At 41.3% G+C, this 15,601-nt stretch overlaps 1 protein-coding gene across 14 annotated transcripts in view; it reads left to right on the forward strand.

The window, feature by feature from the left end:
- The window catches only part of BCL11A (BCL11 transcription factor A), a 104,053-nt gene extending 97,923 nt beyond the window's left edge, over nucleotides 1-6,130 (forward strand). For 9 of the 14 annotated variants that reach the window (XM_057301303.2, XM_055107907.2, XM_003830859.5 and 6 more), the window contains one exon: nucleotides 5,622-6,130. In XM_057301303.2, coding sequence (XP_057157286.1) covers nucleotides 5,622-5,723 — 102 coding nt within the window. In that variant the 3' untranslated portion in view covers nucleotides 5,724-6,130. The remainder of the gene's footprint in view (nucleotides 1-5,621) is intronic. The other 5 variants (XM_034953199.3, XM_008956278.4, XM_008956281.4 and 2 more) reach the window with 1 other exon arrangement.
- The last annotated feature ends 9,471 nt before the right edge of the window (nucleotides 6,131-15,601 follow it).

Below are 15,601 nucleotides of genomic sequence, written 5' to 3' on the forward strand. Positions count from 1 at the left end.
TAAAAAAAAAAAAAAACATACATTGGGGAAAGGTTTAAGATTATATAGTACTTAAATATAGGAAAATGCACACTCATGTTGATTCCTATGCTAAAATACATTTATGGTCTTTTTTCTGTATTTCTAGAATGGTATTTGAATTAAATGTTCATCTAGTGTTAGGCACTATAGTATTTATATTGAAGCTTGTATTTTTAACTGTTGCTTGTTCTCTTAAAAGGTATCAATGTACCTTTTTTGGTAGTGGAAAAAAAAAAGACAGGCTGCCACAGTATATTTTTTTAATTTGGCAGGATAATATAGTGCAAATTATTTGTATGCTTCAAAAAAAAAAAAGAGAGAAACAAAAAAGTGTGACATTACAGATGAGAAGCCATATAATGGCGGTTTGGGGGAGCCTGCTAGAATGTCACATGGATGGCTGTCATAGGGGTTGTACATATCCTTTTTTGTTCCTTTTTCCTGCTGCCATACTGTATGCAGTACTGCAAGCTAATAACGTTGGTTTGTTATGTAGTGTGCTTTTTGTCCCTTTCCTTCTATCACCCTACATTCCAGCATCTTACCTTCATATGCAGTAAAAGAAAGAAAGAAAAAAAAAGGAAAAAAAAAAAAAACCAATGTTTTGCAGTTTTTTTCATTGCCAAAAACTAAATGGTGCTTTATATTTAGATTGGAAAGAATTTCATATGCAAAGCATATTAAAGAGAAAGCCCGCTTTAGTCAATACTTTTTTGTAAATGGCAATGCAGAATATTTTGTTATTGGCCTTTTCTATTCCTGTAATGAAAGCTGTTTGTCGTAACTTGAAATTTTATCTTTTACTATGGGAGTCACTATTTATTATTGCTTATGTGCCCTGTTCAAAACAGAGGCACTTAATTTGATCTTTTATTTTTCTTTGTTTTTATTTTTTTTTTATTTAGATGACCAAAGGTCATTACAACCTGGCTTTTTATTGTATTTGTTTCTGGTCTTTGTTAAGTTCTATTGGAAAAACCACTGTCTGTGTTTTTTTGGCAGTTGTCTGCATTAACCTGTTCATACACCCATTTTGTCCCTTTATTGAAAAAATAAAAAAAATTAAAGTACACATTGTAAGCTTCTTGTGTCCTCATTTGACACACTCTGTAAATTACTTTCAAGAAAATAACAGGTTTTAAGAGAAGGCCAGTCAGTCTTTTTCAGGATTATTTCTATGGGCATTCTGATGCGTGTATTATACCCTAAAGGAACATAAAGTACTTACTATATTAAAATAGACATATCTCAAACCCTGGACATAGTTTTAAGGCTTTCCAGTTTAGAATAGATTTCAAGAAATGGAAGGTGTTTTCAGTCTGATGTTAAAAACTTACTCCATCTCTTAGCAGAAATCCATTCAAACATAAGTGAAAAAACTTGCTGGTAATAGCATCTTAAACTTTTATTTCCTTTAAATTTTTTGCTGTTCTTGTTGTCTAAAAGTTCTTTTCTATTCTCCCATCCTTGCTTTATCTTAGAACATAATGTAAAAAAGATTTTTTTAAAAAAAATCAGCTCTTTGGTTTCCATGTAAGAGTCTTTTCTCATAACAAAATAACCCCACTTTTGAAATCTAAAAATCTGGAAACAAAGGCATCAGGTTTTGTTTTGTTTTGTTTTGTTTTGTTTAAAAAAGAGGGAGAAAAAAAGAGAGAGACGAAAGAAAAGAAAGCAGCCACTAGGGGTGTAGCCAGACATAGTGAAATCTTTGGAATCAGCCACTGATTTCCTGAGATGCATAGTGGTTTGCCTTGTGGTTCTGAGATCCCAGGAACCCTAGATGCTACAGATTACTTTAGGTGTTTTGATAGGGTCTTCCTGGATGACAGCAAATAAGGGCGGGAATACCCTTCAATTATCTTCTGACCAGCCAGTTAGGTCTATTTTAAAAATCCTTAGAAATCTGTGTTGTCACTTTTACAAATACTGCATGTTGCAGCATCTATTTGCTTTACTAAACACATACCTCTGTGATATCGTGTCCCTGTTCCCAGTGTAGATGAATGAATACGACATTGTTCTTATTTTTGTAAAAAACCAAAACAAAAGCCGTTCTGTTGTCTTCTTGTGGTAGCATTTTTTGTCGCTCAGTTCTTATGCCCTAGTGCCTGTGAGGTGGCCTTTTCATGTCATGCCTTTTATCTGAGGCAAGAATAGTTTTATCTTTCTAAAGTATAAAGAAAGTCAATGTTTTCTGAAAAGCCAGTTTGGGTGGGAAGGAGAGAGTGGGGCTAGAGGAATCCACTGAGAAAGGATGTTGGAGAATATTACATAGGAGGTGGGGTGGGGTGGGCGTGCGGTACCTTGAGAACTTGATGTTTGTCACTGAACTTAGAAAAGATATACTGTATGTGTTTTGGATTAGGTTTCTCCAAAACTGAATCCAAAATGCTGCTCAAGACAGATAGAAATAATTCCCCAGTGCCATGCCAGCTTTAGATGTGGTGACTTCAACTCCACCCTATTAAATGTCCATAAAACCTCTGTGTGTCCCTATTACTCTTTTATTAGGAGCTATGAGTGCAACTGTGTAGGTTTTATGTACAGTATTCATTTTAATTTCTCAGTATATGCTGCTCTTAGCGTAATTAGGTTTTGCATCCTGACAGACAGAATTAATAGTGGATACTGTACACTTGTCTGTTCAAATTTCTTAAATCAAATGGGGAATGGGGAGGAGTGCAAACATCTGGTGATAAATCACAGATTATGTTTGATTTACATGGTCCCAAAGTTAAATAAATTTACTGGGAGATGGGTTCTTCAGGTTACTTAGTCTCCTGACTTATTGACGCCTTCTGATAAAATATTATTTCTGAAGCTGATGAACAATAGAAGCATGAGAACCTAGCCAACATGATATAACTTATAAATGATATTTTGTATCCAGAACTCTAAAATTTAAAATCTTAATATAAAATAACATGCACATTTCCAATAGTAAGATGAATTCATGATCTTTTTTTTTAAAATGAGGAACTACTAAGATCATTAATGTCTCTTAAAATCCTCAAGTAAGTTTTTGTAACAGGCTTGACGTGCTGATGGAATGTTCTCTACATACCTGAACTGATGCTTAAAATGTTCTTTTTAATCTTCATTTGAGAACAACTTAATAAACAGGAATACCGCAAATTCTATTTCTCACAGATTTTAAACCAGAAACTCTTCCAGTGCCTATATTACCTCCTTCCTGAACCCATTTGCTATCCTCTCTTTGTTTAGGACCTACAAAAAGGCTGGAACCAACACATTACAAAGGTTGCTAAGAAGTGAGGTGAACACAGTTCTTCATTTGCACTGGCCATGGCAGAAAGTGTGAAGTAGTTGAGTTTTTCCCAGGGCATTCTGTAGATATAGAACTGTTTATTTAAATACCATTTTTGTATATGCAATAAGTACATATTGTATATATTCATAATGCTAGAAGTGAGAACTTGAAAGGAAGTGGCGGGAGATGGCTTAGGTATAATTCCAGTTGGAGAAATAAGGAAATGAGGTGGTTTATTCACAGACACAGTTTGCTGAAAGGTACTGGGATTATTTCGGGCCTTCCTGAAAAGGAGTTGAGAAGCTTCAGGCCCCATCCTCTCCTGCTTGTAGTACTTTGCTCACAGAGACTGAGGGAGGAAATACAGTGTTTTCTTGTTTTAAGCCTCTTTTCCCCCTCCGTACACACATGAACATGACTTCTTATGACTGTGTTGTAACTGTGTGTTCCTCATTACGATTCTGTTACTCCATTGTCCCTGGGCCTGGTGTGTTCAGGAATGTACCCATCCCATTCTCTTTTTTTCAGACAACTTCCCATAAAAAAAAAATTGTGGGAACTTTGCCGATATGAGGATGGGATTGGCAGAGTTCTCTCAACCTGCTTGGAAAAATGTTTCTTAAAAGACTGCTAACTTTTAAAAGGCATGAGCCATCTAGCAGATTTTCCTAGTTGTCTCCTAAAGCCCTGCATATTTCCCAATTGAAAATAAACGAACCCATTGTTAGAGAAATGGACATCAGAACACATAGAGGGAATTGGTATGATGTGTATTTACTCTAGGGCTGCTATAGCTATGAACTGTGGACATGGGTTGTCCGGTCTGCACTTCTGCTTGCTGGCATCTCGTTATCCCATTAGCCCGCTGTTTAATTTACTACATACAGCACGAGGCCAGTGACTCAGCCTTTAGGGGGATGGGGCTGTTTCTCTCTCTCTCTCTCTCTTTCTCTCTCTCTATTTCCCAGCGTCATCTACGGTCATGGGATACTATTAATTCCTCCCTTCCAAATGGGAAAGAGACCAATCCAGTTCACACGGGTCATTGTACTTGAGAACCTAAACTTGGCTGAACACAGCTCGATGGTTGATCCAAATACGTTTTTCCTTTCTGTAAAGTGGCAAAAACTATTTCAAGGGAGCACGTGTATCAGATCTTTCATAGAGATGGTAGAAAAGGCAAATTAAGCCATTTCCCCAAGTATCCTCTAAAGCGGGAGCCCCTAAACCCATAGGGGGGCTGTGCTTTTAAATAGCTGTGAACGTGGTACATGCCCATGATATACTTTGTCTATTAGAATTTGAATATTGGTAGCAGGTTGGACGAAAGGGTTTGATTGGGGTATCAGCTAAAGGGGCCTCGACGACAGTGACTTAGCGCTGGACTGGGAATGGGATTCCCCAGAACCCACCTGGACACAGCATGCCCCTCAGCCCAGGTCTCCGCTGCTCTGCTCAGGGGTGGGATGCGTGAGAGCAGCTGAGATCCAGACCCCGGGCCTCCTGCGGCGCCAAGTCAGGGGAGAGGAGGCCCCAGGCCCCTGCTTCGGGTCGCCATGGCAACGAGGCCTGGAATGCCACAGTGGTAGCCCTCTTCCTCGGCACATCCGGACTCCCAGTTCTGCTGCTTCAAGTCAATGTCCACAGCAAGGGAGGAACCCCGGAGGAAAATAACCACTCCCTTCTTCCCTTCACCATTGCCTTCCCCCTTCCAAAAAAGAAAAGAAAACTGCATGTTTGAAAGAAACTACAGGCAGTTTTTGGTGCAATTTGAGAGCAACTCTTTTGGGTTCTGGTTTTCTCTTCAGAGATTTGTTCGCCTCTTGTAAATCATTGGCTGCTTTGACGTTGAACTTGATGACATTTCATGTTTTCGTTGTGCTGCTTTTACATCAGTTTTGATTTTTTGTTTCTTTATAATTTTATTATTATTTTGAGAAGGTGTCCCCTTTCCCTCCTCCCTCTCCCGCTCTCCTCAACCAAAGGACTGTTTCTTACTAAGTTTTCTCAGTCATAAGGGCAAGTGTTTCCTTCCAGGTGTGTCCCGAGTTTATTAGGACTATCATACAATTGGGCAGGGGTGGGGGGACCTGGGTCCTCCTTGGGGGGACGGAAGGGAGGGAGGCATGGGAAGACCACTCAGAGGTCAGAGATACTTGGGGAGGGGAGGCTGAGTTTGAAATCATGCTTAAGATGCCAGTGGCTCGACCTGTGGTTGGTTTAAGTTCTAATTTTTAAAAAGCTAGTTAGAGAACAGAAAATCACTGGGCCAAGTCACACCTGTACTTTTTTTTTTCCCCCTCCTCTGTCTCCAACCTCTTTCTAGGTTCTTCACACACCCCCATTCGGCGTAGTACCCAGAGAGCTCAAGATGTGTGGCAGTTTTCGGATGGAAGCTCGAGAGCCCTTAAGTTCTGAGAAAATTTGAAGCCCCCAGGGGTGGGGTGGACGCGTGCCGCCCAGTCGACGTCAGCGTGGTCTGTCATCCTGCTAGTTTGTGATGTTTTCTGACAGTAGCCTCCAAGAAGCCGTTGTGCGAAGACAGAGTCCTGCAGAGTCCTTCCAGCCTAGGCCTGCAGCGCCATTTTATTTATATTTTTTAATAAAAAGTAAAAACAAAAAAACAGACCCACATTGGAACAGTGAATCAGTCCCATAGAGAGGGCCCGTGGACCATCGCTGTCATGAGTGATGCCCTGGCCCTTCTGAAACCAGCCAATCTAATTACCTGTATTGTGGAAATGCGCATGAGTCCCCAACCCCTTGTTTCTATACATTCTATGTTGTCTTTTAAAAAGTGTGCTTAACATTGACACAATAAATGTTGGAGCTTTAGGTGGTGTTTGCTTGTTCTTTAATTTTTAATGCTTATAAGACAATGAGGCTGCTTATGATTTTGTATTTCTGTACCCGTTTCCTACAGACACCCATCGGGTGGGTAGGAGGAACAGATTTGAGAAATGGGCAGGAGATGTAGGAGGGGAACTAGGTTACCGCTTATCAGATGGCATAAATTTTCAAGGAGAATCACAATGCAAAACTTGGGAATAAATCATAGCAATATCATAATTAATGTAGTAGTAATATTGCTGTTTATTAATGCTGAAGTGTGGTTTTCCTAACTGTCTGACTTATAATTTGCATACCATTAAATAATGCATAATATGGCACGCCGAATCCTGTTTTTCAAATATATGCTTTTGGTGGCTACCATGCAGGATTTGAATTTGTCTTTTAATTTAGCTTAGGAAAGAACATCACTGGGCGAGCGGTAAATCCTAAAGAAGGTGATAAATGTCAGTAGTTTCTTATTAAATATTCTAATTTTAGGTTCCCAAACCTTCAGGAAATATATCTTAATGCAGACAAACAAACAAACATAAAACTTCTTTAGTACTTACATCAGGAAATTTGGGGCAGATTTTAGAGGGGGGAAATTATAGGAGGAAAGAAGTTCGCATCAGAACAGACAATCACAGCAATGCTCTATTCCTTAGAAATTAGTGCCACAAATAAGTTACATCTACAAACAGGTGGTAAAAATTCTTTCTGGCCCAGTTAATTTGCACAGAACTTTTCTCAGTTTGGTATTTTTTACTGCTTGGAGATCCAGAAGAGAATTAGAAACAATATAGCAAATTAAAATAGGTTTGTCAATAATAGAGCTCAGACACCTGTGTGCTGTAGATTCACATACAGGCCGTGAACCTAAGTGGGGAAAATCCTACCCATCCACCTTCTGGCTAGATTACCTAACTTAGTGAAAAGATAGCCAAATAATTGGCATGTGAATTCTTTCCTGCTTATTCATAATAAATAATGACTGTCTACAGTAGTGAACTACCTTATACTGTATACAGTGCTGTCTCGTGCATTATTTCACCTGCTCTCTGGGACAGATCTCATGACTTCTACTTTATGGAGGTGGAGACTGAGGCTCACCAAGGTTAAGGGCTTGCCAGAGGCCACATCAGTAAGAGAGAAAGCAGAGAAGCCAGGTTTTCTGGTTTCTTGTCCAGAGCGAATTTCACCAAACTCTGTTTAACTGATCAAAGGGAGTATCTTTTCCTGTGTTAGCACATAAGTCATAAATGTTCACAGACACACACATGTGGCTTACACATACAGACCCAGGATGGCCTTTGGTAAAGGCATGCAGAGTTGCCCCTTCCTACCAACAGATGTGTGCACTGAGAAAGGGAGGTTGCAGCCTCCTTGCCATCACCTTTCCCCTGTGGCTTTTCCATGACAAATAACCCTGATTGCACGAGTGGCCTGTTTGTGACTTCCTATCAATTAGTTGGGACTTTCAGACAAGAAGTTATTTCATAAAGAAACCCTCTCCCTGCCCCATGCTCTGCCTATGTGTTGCTGAAACATAAGACCATTAGGGTTTCTGTGATGGCATCCTCCCTAAATGTGCTGAACTCCTTGCTGATGCCTAGAAAGAGTGACACCACTTCCAAAGGATGGCCAGAACTGAAACAACAATCCTGGGTCTTGAGACAAGTTCAGCCTTTGTAACTCACTTGGTGGTCACTACACTTTCATTTCTGGTCTGTGTTTCTACCCCCACTTTTTATATATTTCTTCTCAGAGTCAGTTTGTAAATAAGTGGATATCTCTAAAAGTGGGATTTTTAAGGGGCAAGAGGATAACAGAAGTGGATAAAGGATATCTTTTTATCCTCTTCACTGTGGAGAAGAACCCCCTCAAAACAAACAGAACAAAAAGACTGTCTTTTCCCATGGCTTTTAAAGTTGAAAGACAACAAAAATTTATTTACAGAATTTATTAGGAAATGGTATTGTGTTAGGGCTAGCCATTTTTTTTTTTTTTTTTTTTTTTTAGACAGAATCTCGCTCTGTCACCCAGGCTGGAGTGCAGTGGCAAGGACTCAGCTCACCACAACCTCCGCCTACTGGGTTCAAGGGATTCTCCTGCCTCAGCTTCCCAAGTACCTGGGACTACAGGCATGTGCCACCACGCCCAGCTAATATTTTTTGTATTTTTAGTAGATACGGCGTTTCACCGTGTTAGCCAGGATGGTCTCCATCTCCTGATCTCGTGATCCACCCTCCTAGGCCTCCCATAGTGCTGGGATTAGAGGCATTGCACTACCTCACCTGGCCTAGGGCTAGACTTTTGAAACCCCATACAAGATTGACAATTTGGGAAGACATCTCTCTGTGTGATGAGTCAAGATCATGGTTATCCATGAATGGCAGAAGCAGGGAAGAGGCTCACAAATCTGCCAGGGGTTCTCACTGTGTCCTCTCTGCAGAGTGGAACTTCAGATTGCAGAGAGATAAATTGGTTGCCTGACATGAGCACAGACTAGAGGACAGAGTCCCAGCCACTTGGATGGAGGAGACCAAATGCAGGGCATTGTTTTTACTTTCCCAAGCCTTTTGTGGGCTGTTCAGATTATTATTATTATTACTGTTGAGATGGAGTCTCACTCTGTTGCCCAGGCTGGAGTGCAATGGTACGATCTTGGCTCACTGCAACCTCCACCTCCCGGGTTCAAGTGGTTCTCCTGCCTCAGCCTCCTGAGTGGCTGGGATTACAGGTGCGTACCACCTGGCTAATTTTTGTATTTTTAGTAGAGACGGGGTTTCACCATGTTGGTCAGGCTGGTCTCGAACTCCTGACCTCATGAGCCACCTGCCTCGGACTCCCAAAGTGCTGGGATTACAGGTGTAAGCCACCGCGCCCGGACAGATTATTACACTATATAAAAAAGGTCTGTTAGAATTGGAGTCCATGATGGGAGAGAAAGACACTCAAAGCCCCTGCAGCACCCAGCATCCAGCATGTTGAATATCAACCTGTTTGAGAAATAATTGTTTCCCAAACCAGTGATCATTTAAAGAAAACTCTTAGGCAAGGAGTGCAATCTTGGAATCTGCTGAGGTCTAACTGAGTGCCCCAAACCTTGGCAGCATATTTTCTGGGCACTTTTGCTTGGAGTTTCCAAGAGCATTCAGATTAAAACCAAGCCCTTCAAGTGGTCAGGAATATCTTTCAGGTTTTGTATGCATTGACATGATTTTTTTTTTTTTTGATAGTGAGGTTAACATTGACGAAGATGGCTATATTTATTCCTATTTTTAAAAATTCTTATTTTATAATTCTTATTTTATAAATCAGTGTCCCCGGAAGTAATAGTAGGATTAGAATGGAAGTATTTTGTAGGCTGTTGGTTCTGTTCTTACAGTATGCCACATAGCTTTGACTCCTTTTGGAGTATAGTGTGAAGGAAGCAGATTTGAGGAATTTTGAGTCTGGTAGAAGTTCCGAAATAACTGGTGATGCAAGCACACCTTCCTTCTTCAAGAGTTCATCTTGAGTTCCTAACCAGCAGTGAAACAATATTATATTTCTTTCCTCTGACTGCCTAGGAGAGACAGTACTCTTCAGTTTGCATTCCCCTGGAGTTACATTAAGTCATGGAACTTCTCACTTCCAGTAAAATCCAGAAGCAGTCATTGTCCGTTTTTCTATCTTAGTTTAAATTAGGATATCTTATTACAAACCACATGGCCTTTCTTTTTGCTTTGTATTTTAAAAAATGCTCCCAGGAAGTACTTAAGCTTTATAGAATACTTTTATATACATGATAGAATCAATTTTCCTTGTGATTCTATAAATTAGATAAGAAAAGAATAGACTGAAGTTGAAAGGAATCCTAGTAATCACTCATTTTAGAGATCAGAATAATAAGGGCCCAAAGATTAAGTGAAGTACCTAAGATCACAGTGTGAAAAAAACATCATAGCCAAGCTTGAAACCACACAGTTAGTGGCTGAGTCAGAATTGGAACCCAAGTCTCCCAGCTCCTGTGCAAAGGAATTCAAGTGGCAAATCTCTCCCTAGTGACCCACTAAATTCAGAAATAGGAATAGCAGAAAAGTATGCATTTCAGAAGGATTTAAGAACAAACCCAAAAGCTTGTTTTGGTAGTGCCAGTACTAGCAGGGAACATGTCAGCCTGCCCCATACAGAAAACAGGTTTCTAAAATAGTATTCCTATGACGGAGAAGATTTAGGTCACAACCTGAATGGATTCTTCTTTAATTCACCCCTCCAATGGTAGAAATAAACCTGGAGACCAAGAATTTCTGAGAGACCGCTTTTAAAGTTAAAAGGGCTGCTCATCAAACCAAATTCATCTCCAATGACTTAAGTGGGTCTCACAATCTGTTCCATTCTCTAGACAAGATATAAGAGAAACACCCACTGCATTTGAATTTCAATGCCACATCACATCCTGTTAGAGAATCCAAATAACCAATAGCATAACCTGTATCTTTTTCTTTCTTTTTTTTTTTTTGAGATGGAGTCTCACCCCTGTCTCCCAGGCTGGAGTGCAGTGGCGTGATCTCGGCTCACCGCAACCTCTGCCTCCCTGGTTCAAGTGATTCCCCTGCCTCAGCCTCCTGAGTAGCTGGAACTACAGGCACAAGCCACCATGCCCAGCTAATTTTTTGTATTTTTAGTAGAAATGGAGTTTCACCATGTTAGCCAGGCTGGTCTCAAACTCCTGACCTCAGGTGATTCGCCCACCTTGGCCTCCCAAAGTGCTGGGATTACAGGCGTGAGCCACCATACCCGGCCTCTGTGGCCATTTCTTTTCTTGCCAGTCACCCTTTGATTCACATTTATTTCTAGTGGACGTGGGTTGACTTTGAATGTCTTGGGGCCCGGTAGGGCAGCAGTTGCTGTGCGCAGCAGCTGTTTAGAGCCTGCACAGGCAAAGCCCTCCCTGAAATAGGAGAAAGACAGCGGGAAGCCTCACTGAGCAACAGCAAATCAAACATCCCTGTTGAGGATGGTCTGAGACGAAGTAATTTGCCTGATTTTTCCCCCAGTGATAGTTCCCTGAATTTCCTTAGATGGTAATGCAAGCAGACAACTCCCGCTGCCATTTCTGAACCTTCTGCTTCTCTCTCCCTGCTGATTTGTCCCTCTTCTAGAATACGTAGAAAGCCAATTGAGAGGTAGGAAGAGATTAGCTTCCTTTGGGCTCTAAGATTTGCAGAGTTGCTCATGCTTCTATTTCAGAGTGACTGATTTTACCTGTTGCTTCACCACACAAAGGGGGAAAACCCAAAATGCAAATATTCCTCTTCAGAAACTCACCCAAAGCTCAGAACTCAGGAACACAAGTGATTTTTCTTTAAAGCGGTCCTTTGTGTGGATTTGCCTGCAGCCAATATGCCTTATTTGTGGAACTCTTTTTATTTTTCAGCTTCTCTGAGAGCCCATTTTCTTTTCCCTCTGACACAGGCCTATGTGTTGGGGGCAGGATGAGGATGGGGTTCCTGTGCTTTTTGGTCTGGACTGGTATACGGTGCTGTTCTCTGAGCCCACAGCTCAGGGTTATGATCTTGGCTTTATCATTGCCATGCTGACCCACCTGGTGTCCCCTCTTTCTGCATGTGACACATTCAAGGCCCATTCCTCCCTCTGAAAAAGGAAGGACACAATCTGCTTCCTACCTCCTACTTCCCAGCAGCACGCAACAGTCACAGCAGTGGGAGACATTCTTGTGTTCCGGCCTCTTGGGACTGGAGTGTTGACATCCAGTCTTGATGGCCACGGGGATGTGGGGTGGTGGTCCATGTTAAGGGTGGGCTTTTCTTTGCTTTTGGCTAGTAAACCCATTTTTTCTTTATAAGCTTATGTCACAGAAAAAAAGCAGCAAGCGATTTTTGTTCGAAAACTAAAGCCGTCGTCATGCACACATTTTTTACACAGTTGCTTATACAGTGCTCAGGGTGCATCTTATCACTTTGGTTGTACTTTAAGGTTGGGGGTCCCTCTTCACCCCTTTTCCTGCTGGAGGGTAGCATGGAGGGCAGCCCTTTCCCACAGGGCCTTGGCATCTCACTGGGGGTGGCAAAGCACCAAACTTCTTCGAGTGCCTGGAGATCCAGGCCCAGATGTTTCTGAAATGTGATCTCTGACTGAGAACCTAACCCTTCTCGTCCTTGATTGGCAGACTGCCCAGAGCTTGGTAAAGAGGAAAACGTAGGTTAAAGTAGAAATAATCATATCAGCTAATGTTTATTGAGAATTTACTATGTTCTAGGCACAGTGATAAGGCTTTTCCAAGCATGTTCTTTTTTTTTTTTTGAGATGGAGTTTTGCTATTGTTGCCCAGGCTGGAGTCCAATGGCACGATCTCAGCTCACTGCAACCTCCGCCTCCCGGATTCAAGCAATTCTCCTACCTCAGCCTCCAGAGTAGCTGGGATTATAGGCACGTGCCACCACGCCCAGCTAATTTTTTTATTTTTAGTAGAGGTGGGCTTTCACCATGTTGGTTAGACTGGTCTCGAACTCCTGACCTCAGGTGATCCACCCACCTTGGCCTCCCAAAATGCTGGGATTACAGACGTGAGCCACCGTGCCTGGCCTCCATGCATGTTCTTATTTCTTCTTCCTGACCATCGTGTGGTATAGGTACTATTACTATTTTCATTCTACTTAAGCTTAGAGAGACTTTAAATGACATGTCTAAGGTTTTGCAAATAGTACTACTACTGTCATATAACTACAGAATGCTTACTCCCAACCTCTACCTTTTGACTCCTAGTATCTACCTCATCCTGAAATTTTCTCACCAGTTGTAATGCCAATGCTGAGTTTACCATCTTAAAAAATTAACAGCAGTGCTAATTAAACTGATTAAGAAGTCTATTCAAAGTGGTTTTGCTTTGAGGGCTCTGGTTCTGCAGACTATGGAGCAAGGCTGGTGCCATTTCGTGCTGTGGTGCTTGCATTTCTGTCCATTTCTGGTGCTGGGAGGACCGGTATGGTTTTGTGAGGCATATCTGAGGAATTCACTCTCCAGTTTTCTCCATCTGCCGTATGGCTCATTCATTTGTTCAATCAACAAATATTTATTAGGTTCCTGCTATATGCAACCTGCTGAGTTAAGTGCTGGGGAAGGGATGCAAAGAGGTAAAAGGCACAGACATTGTGCATCAGAAATTGCTACCAGTGGAGAATTAAATTAATTAGAATCCTATTAAATAACTGGTTGCAGTTAAGCTGGTATGGTGAGAATAGTGGGCTTTTCAAAATGCTGATATAGAATTCACTTTGCATGTGTAGCTAGCAGTCCCAGGCAAAGGGCCTGAGTACTCTGGAATGAATGGGAACGTTATTCTTCATACTTCATCAGTGGTACACACACTTAAAACTTGTTTTTCAAGTGGTAGGGATGAGTATACATTGATGTTTCCTCACATATTTGGCCCAGTCCTTCTTGTAAATAACAACACCAATGATTTAGAAAGAGGTTAGTAACAGGAACACAATCTTTGTAAAGATAAGAGACCTGTAACAGGGGATAAGTCCATGTATTTTAGCCTTCTGAACTGACCTCTAACTGATTACCTGCCACTAATTCATTCCAAATGGAACAAGACAAAGAAATCTTTACTTCTCCTGTTTGCAGGATTATCTTTCTCAGATCATCAGCATAAGCAAATATTTTCCCCCAGCCTGCGGTGTGCAAGAGGCTCTAGGCACGTGGGGAACTATAAATAGGTACAAGATCAAACCCCTGTCCTCAAAGGGATTACAGTTGGTCCTATGGGGGGGCTGAGATTATATGCATAAAAGCACATAACAATAGGAGAGGGTAATATGATTAATCCATTATTGAGAGATGCCAACTGGAGGAATGCAGAGGAAGACAATTTCTCTGAGGCCCACAGAGATGTTAGGCTTTTAGCCATCAAAGACAGGCTAGGATTTAGATGACAGAGAGAAAAGATGACAGCAAACCAGTTCAAGGCAGTACTGCAGTGTCTGGAGGGCACTGACCAGACCAGTATGGCAGGAAGAGGTTCGTCTATGAAACTAGTGGAACATAAGGTGGGAAACTAATTTGGGGCCATGTTATGGAGAAATTTTGACAATAGGCCAAGGGTCTTGTATTTTATCTTATAGTCAATAACATTTTCTTAAATCTTTTTTTTTTTTTTTTTTTTTTTTTTTTTGAGACTGAGTTTCACTCTTGTTGCCCAGGCTAGAGTGCAATGGCATGATCTTGGCTCACTGCAACCTCCGCCTCCCAGCTTCCAGCAATTCTCCTGCCTCAGCCTCCCGAGTAGCTGGAATTACAGGTGCCCACCACCACGCCTGGCTAATTTTTTGTATTTTTAGTAGAGACAGGGTTTCACCATGTTGGCCAGGCTGGTCTTGAACTCCTGACCTCAGGCGATCCACCCGCCTCAGCCTCCCAAAGTGCTGGGATTACAGGAGTGAGCCATCACACCTGGCCTTTCTTAAATCTTATAGTCTGTTAATGATTATTCAAAATCATGTCCATAGAAAAGTTTTGGAAGAGTGTAGCAGGGCATGAAATAGATTGAAAGGGAATTCAAAACAAGCCAAGAGACCAGTAGAAGGCCGATCCTGGAAGGCATTGGTTGTTTCATTGAAGAAGGATTCTGCTGTGCATACAGTACTTGGGTTAAACTATGTAGTCATCCTTGACACATTCAAATAGACATTGACCCTGTTGTTTGAAGCTGTGTCTAAATTCCCCATTTGTGCTGGTCTAGACCCATCAAAGACTGTAGAAGCTTGAAAAAGTTCTTCCTTATGGGTTGACCCCACACCACACCACACCACACCACAAACAGCCTAAAGATAAAGACCTTGAGGCCCAAACAGGTCAGTTAGTTCCTAGGGATTGACTATTTTTACAACACAAAGGACGACTTCATGTCTCATTAAGCACTTAACACTTTAGTATCATGTCTCAAAGCAAAATGATAAACCTAACAGAAAAAAGAATAGAATGCTACAAGATTTTTGCAGATCAGAGAGGTACAAATACTTCTTTTTTGAGGGGAGATATAAGAATTTTTTTCTTTTTGTAGACACAGGGTCTTGTTTTGTTGCCAGGGTGGTCTCAAACTCCTGGCTTCAAATGATCCTCCTGCCTTGGCCTCCCCAGGTGCTGGGATTATAGGCGTGAGCCACCACCCAGCTGTGATTTAAGAATTTTTTGATTCTCCTGACTATTTGTAAAAGTTACATTATATTGTTTTTTCTTTGCAATATGCTTGTTGGTACAGGCCCGTGTCCTGTAATAATATTATTTTATTGCCATTTGGCCACAACATTAGATGAATTTCGTAATAAAGGCATGGATTAGAATAAGCAAGCATGTATATACATAACCAAAGAAGCATTCTCTGCACAAAGTAAGGCAGTGCAGGCTGGGGCTTCACTCTCTTGGAGCTTGCATTTCAAAAATAGAGACTTGGTATTTTTGTAC

Source organism: Pan paniscus, chromosome 12 (genome assembly GCF_029289425.2).
Source record: "Pan paniscus chromosome 12, NHGRI_mPanPan1-v2.0_pri, whole genome shotgun sequence".
Classification (NCBI taxonomy): Eukaryota; Metazoa; Chordata; class Mammalia; order Primates; family Hominidae; genus Pan; species Pan paniscus.